We start from the raw sequence: 6,000 nt of genomic DNA, 5'->3' as shown, positions 1-6,000 counted from the left end.
GGAAAACTCGTGTAAATCATTTTGGTTATGTCTAGGAATAGAGACATATCTAACTCTCCAGAGCTAGTGCTTAAAGTAAGTAAAAATATTTTCTTTTTACAAGAGCTGAAGAACATAATGAAGATGATGACTAAGACTGGCAGAAATCTAGAGCAATTGGGGAGGGAAGGATGAAAATGGTATTGGGATCACAGTCTGAATGATTTCACAGATGATATTTTCCATAACATGAAAGATTTAGTCATTTACTTGTTCTACGGTAGTATCTTAGCTCATTCAAGGAAACACACTGTAGGCCAATATATAACAAGAAGTTAAGAGTAGCCCTTCATTAATGTAAAATTATGGTTATCAGAATAGTAGTTACTCGTAAATACTATACATATTATTATTTTTTTTTCATCACCCATATGGGTACACAGGAACAGTAGAAACTAAACATAATCAGTTCAGATTCAACAAAAATCTTGATAAACCTTTGGCTATTTCAGTGCTGACTCTATAACACAATATAAAAACTACAAAAGTACAACTTGAACAAGGTATATAATCATTAAAAAAATCTTTTTTGCACATCTTTTGTACAATACAGAATCTGGTCCAACCCTCCCGCTCAAGCAGGGCCACCTAGAGCCAGTTGCCCAGGACCGTGTCCAGATGGCTTTTGAATGTCTCCAAGGAGGGAGACTCCAAAACCTCCCTGTGCAACCTGTGCCAGTGCTCAGTCACCCTCACAATAAAAAAGTGTTTCTTGAAGTTCAGAGGGAACGTCCTGCATTTCAGTCTGTGCCCATTGCCTCTTGTCCTGTCACTGGGAATCACCAAAAAAAGCCTGGGTCTGCCATCTTTGCACCCCCCCTTCAAGTATTTATATACATTAATAAGATCCTCCCTGAGCCTTCTCTTCTCCGGGCTGAACAGTCCCAGCTCTCTCAGCCTTTCCTCATAGGAGAGATGCACCAGACCCTTCATCATCTTCATGTCCCTTTGTTGAACTCTCTCCAGTATGTCCATGTCTGTCTTGTACTGGGAAGCCCAGAACTGGATACAGTTCTTCGGGTGTGGCCTCACCAGTATGAAGCAGAGGATAAGGATCACCTCCCTCAACCTGCGAACAACACTCCTCCTAATGCAGCCCAGGATACCATTAGCCCTCTTTGCAGCCAGGGCACATTGCTGGCTCCTGTTCAACTTGGTGTCCGCCAAGACCACCAGGTGCTTTTCTGCCAAGCTGCTTTTCAGCTGGGTGGCCTCCAGCATATATTGCTGCCTGGGGTTATTCTTACATAGGTGCAGGACTTTCCACTTCCCCTTATTGAACTTCATGAGGTTCCTGTCAGCCCTTTTCTGATATTTAATACCATATAACAAGGTTTAAAACAAATGGAAGACTTGGATGAAGAGGTGCATCTTTGCAGGAAGAAAGTATCTTGTGTTAGGAAAAAAAAGGCTTTCAGGCATATAAGTTCTTTGCCATCATATTTGTAGTCACTATATGAAAACAACACAACAAATCCTGTAAAAGAAACAACCTTAACATAGCTGATAATGAAATAAGTTTCATTAGGGATGAAAATAGCCTAACCTTTGAACTATGGGGCAAAAGGTATAAAAGAGAAAGCCATGAATTTTTTAGAAGAAAGCATCCAGAGCTTTTGAAAACGGTTCATGATGGATGTCTTGATATGACAGTATACTCTTGTCTATTTTTTCATACTTTAACCGACACGGAAGTATGAAAAAAAAAAGAAATGGCCACAGGAATATTGGAAAAAGGAGTGCAATGGTCATTTCCATGTGCCTAATAGAAATTGGCAAGTGATATATTGGAATACTAAGGAAGCCAGCACCTACTTAGCAACATGCTAATCAGAACTGTGGTGAGTCACATCAAGGACATATTCACTAGATGTGGTATTTGTGACAAACTATTTCCCAAAATAGACCCTGCTTCTATAGGTCTTCAGCTGTGTGCATTTTAATGAGCTGAAGTCTCAAATAAATAATGATTCCGTAACAGTCTGTTGTGGGCTGAGCTTTAAATCAGGAATGCAGAGGTAAGCCAGAGGTGAGAACTATATTAGAGCCATGTAAAGTCTATCACGGCCAGTGACAGCCTGATATGATCATTGCAAAAATGGAATAACACTAGTCATACAAAATAAAAATATGAGTGAACAGTAATTTAGGCAAAATTACAGATATTTAGGTGTACTTACAATATTAGGAACAAAGACTTAAATGGTGAAAATACTGCTTGTTATGCTGACCCAGCAAAGAAGGAAAATGTAACTGCAAGAAGTTCTACAGAACCTACATACCAGAGAGGATGCAGCTCAGTTTCAGCCTCTTCACACATACTCCTCAGACATCCCATTGGCTGCATCAAGAGGTACAAGAAGTAAGAAAGTGAATCTCACCCCTGAGAGTGAAGGTACTAACACATCCTAATGCTTCTATTAGGTATGAATACTAATTTTGGCATCTACAATTTTTGTTTATAAATAGGCAGGCACACTGTCCGCTCAGACAACTGGTGCTTTAAGGGAAGTAATGGAGGTTACTCTGACACCCTCTTGATTGATGTACACCTGCCAAACTAACTTCCTGAGACTACCACATGCATATAGACAGCAGAGTGGACATGTGTAAATAAATGTTTAGTTTACTGTTGGAGAGTAGGAATAAACACATGAATTGTGAATTTTAAAAGTTTGGACTCAAGACACTTAAACATTTGTGAATACTAAAGCTAATATTGACTGGGCAGTTCCTTGATCAAGCTGCTTTTCAAGCTTTGTATAGATTTCAGTAGCAAGAAAGCAATCAATCTTTAAAAAGTTGGTGTTTCCTGCCATTCCTAGACAGTAAGAACTACGCTCAGCAGGCTTTTCCCAGCTAACCACATCCTAGGCTGCTTTTTATGGCTTGACGCTCATCATTTCCCATCCTTTCTGTCCTCCTCTTGTTTTATTACATTCTAGTGAATTTCATTGGAGAAAACAATATGCTGCACTTGTTATGTGCAGGTTTGAGTTTGAACAATAGGGCAAAATGGGGATAATTTTATAATTCCTATATTATTATAGACTTGGTGAGAAAAAAGTCTTCAGACATCCAGTAAGCCTTTCTCTATTGTAAGCCAGAGGGAATGGGTATAATTTGGGAAGAAATACTGTGGTTTCTTGAAACACCAAATGTTTATTTAATCAGTTACCAGGGAGAATATGACTCTTTCCAAGAAAGGTACATTGTGTTTTACTCCATTTGTAATAATATAGCTGCCTTTCTGTCTGAGGTCCTGTATGCTGTAGAGGGAGTTTAAATACATTTTTGGCTTTACTGGCAAAGATAGGGATTATTTTGCTCTGGGTCATTCAATAAAGATTACACTCCTACATATCGTTCTGTGTCAAAGTTGTATGTGTCTGCCTGTTTCACAACAGATGGCTGCATTTCAGTAGTTTTATATAGAAGATGTATATGGAAGGTTGAAATAAAACATTCATTGTAATCCAGCTTCTTCCGGTTGCTTGTATATTTCAGTTGTATCTGTCAAGCTTGATGTCATGCAGGAGAACTTTTAAATTATAACTTTGCAAATTTGTTTCTGTTAGTGCTGGGTCAAGATTTATTTGGAACGGTTGTAGAGAGAATGTAAATCAAGTATATTTCATATTGTAACATATCAGACATTGTTTTATGAGATATTCCAGCCTGTAAAATACAACAAGAAATAAGATACCTTAATATATGGTCCTTCTGTTTTAAGGGTGAAAGAGCACATATAATTCTGAGAAGGGAGCCTTAACCTCTGCTTCCAAGCTTTGAGTGAGTGATTTCTCATGCTAGCCTTTTTTTCAGAGCTTTTTTCTCCCCGTCTTGCAAAGATATGACTAAGATACATTGCAAACCTTTTTTTTTGCATGAAATACAAAAGTAAATGTGTGATTATTCGATTCACAGAGATACGAATATTTTCAGTGGTCTTTTAACTGTAGCTTATAACTTAAAAGTTTCTTATCAGCTTTTCCAGTAAATGTTGGTTTAAAACCAACAGAGAGAGAGAGGAAAATGTTACTTTAGCATTATGATTTTGGCTTCAGTGATTTAGTAATTTTCCTCTGTTTTGCCCTTGTGCTCTGTTAGAGGAGAATAGTTGGTCTTGCTTCCTTTGGGCTTTTGTCACCAAAGATTCATTGATGAAACACCTAAGGTCTAATGAGGAAGCTATGTAAAGCCTCAAAGCTAAAGATCAAAGTGAATAATGATCTAATACACCAAGTGTATCCACTGAAAAAAATAGGAAAATACGCTTGAGCAAGGGCTCTTAAATTTTGCTTCTCTTTCTTGTAAAATAGGCTGCTACTGAATCACAAGCCCACTTACAAAGGCCCATCGGTGTAATTCAGTGGAAATAAGATTTTCTGGCTAGTATTTATGAAGTGCTTTGTATTACTAGAGGCATAAGTACAAAATGTTGGATAGAGTACCGCTGTTTGGGGGAGAAAAATAAGTTAAAATCGCGATTTTACTCCTTCTTTAAAAACAAATCTTGCCCTTCTTCGTTCCCCTTCCCCTTGAGGTCTGAAAGGGAGGGTCAGGCTGTCCTGCCTCCCGAGCCCCTCTCACACTCCCTGTTGCCTGAGGAGCGGGTCCTGAGGAGAGGAGTGCGACCGGCAGGAGGCGGGACACCCCGGGCGGCTCCCTTCTCCCTTCGCCTCGCTACAGCTCTCCGTTCAGGGCACTCCCGCGGGCTGAACGCCCGCAGATCGGCCGGCGCCGATGGAGCGCTCGTATGTCGAGGCGCCCACGACCTTATGGAGGTGAACAGCGTCAGCTCTCCTCTCAGCAGAGGGTCCGCTGTGGGTTTTAATAGCATACCCCGCTCCCGCCTCCTCGCAGCCCCTCAGACCCGCCCTGGCGCCCGGTCCGCCCCCCGTGAGGAGCCGCTGCACGAACGTTACCTCAGCGCCGCACCCGCCCAGCGCCAGCACCACCCCTCACGTCGGCGGCGGGGCGGGGCAGCACAAGAGCAGGCACCAATCCGAAGCTGCGGTCCGTCCCTGACTGGCAAGCCACACCACCCAATACAAGTCGTCACTTGAGTAGGCGGGGCGACAGTGAAGGGGGCTCTACTATCACCGCCCTTGGGAGGAGCCGGGGAGAGGGGCAGGGGCCCGGGGCGGGGCTGGGTGAGCAGGGGGCGGGGCTTCTAGGCGGTTGGGGGCGTGGCCTCAGCAGGGGTATTTAAACCTGGCGCGGAGGGGCTCGCCCGCTCAGTCGGCGCAGCGCCGCTAGAGGTGCGTGTCTGTGTCTGCGCCAGCCGCCTCCCTTTTCTTCTTCGCGCGTGTGTGCCGGCGGCCGGGGGCGCCCGTCCCGCCTGGGTCAGCGGCTCTCGGGGCGCGCCTCTTCTTCCTCCCCCCCCCAGCCCTGTGCGCCTCCGCAGAGGGATTTCTCCGCGTCTGGTGTGCGGGGGCGTCCCGTCCCCCCTCTCCCTCCTCCCCCCGGCCCGCGCCCCTTCCTCCCCGCTCCCGGCCGGGGGCTTGCGGCGCTTCCCTCTGGATGCGTCCCCGCAGCCCCGGGCGGGAGGCGGCCAGGGGGAAGCGCTGCCTCCGAGGATTTACCGCTGTCTGGGACTCGGACCCGCGCCGCCGCCGTCCCCTTCACCGCGGGGGCACCCGGCGCCCCGGCTCCGCTGCCGCTCCAGGCCGCCGCCGCCATGGACGAGAAGTACCTGCCCGAGCTGATGGCGGAGAAGGACTCGCTGGACCCGTCCTTCACCCACGCCCTGCGGCTGGTCAACCAAGGTGAGGGCCGGCGGGGACGGAGTGGGGCCGCTTCGTCCCGCGGTGGGGACGAGCCGGAGTTAGTGACGGCCGCCGAGGATGCTCAGTGAGGGGTTTACTCTTCGTTTTGCACCGCTTGGTGGGGTTTTTTTGTGTTCAGGCTGCTGGTGTTTACCGGCTCTTGCCTCCTTCCCCTTGCTAGGCTGCGGGG

At 45.8% G+C, this 6,000-nt stretch overlaps 1 protein-coding gene across 5 annotated transcripts in view; it reads left to right on the top strand.

Annotated features, from left to right (window-relative positions):
- The first annotated feature begins 5,293 nt into the window (after positions 1-5,293).
- The window catches only part of KHDRBS3 (KH RNA binding domain containing, signal transduction associated 3), a 95,392-nt gene continuing 94,685 nt past the window's right edge, over positions 5,294-6,000 (top strand). For all 5 annotated transcript variants that reach the window (XR_012040569.1, XM_072851155.1, XM_072851154.1 and 2 more), the window contains exon 1: positions 5,294-5,810. Coding sequence is in view for 4 of the 5 variants with exons in the window: in XM_072851155.1 (XP_072707256.1) it covers positions 5,723-5,810 (88 nt within the window). In the remaining variant the exon portion in view is untranslated. The remainder of the gene's footprint in view (positions 5,811-6,000) is intronic.

The sequence above is a fragment of the Ciconia boyciana genome, chromosome 2 (genome assembly GCF_034638445.1).
Source record: "Ciconia boyciana chromosome 2, ASM3463844v1, whole genome shotgun sequence".
NCBI classification, from domain to species: domain Eukaryota; kingdom Metazoa; phylum Chordata; class Aves; order Ciconiiformes; family Ciconiidae; genus Ciconia; species Ciconia boyciana.
The sequence above is the reverse complement of the archived record's forward strand: the minus strand, read 5'-3'. Positions and strand labels throughout refer to the sequence as shown.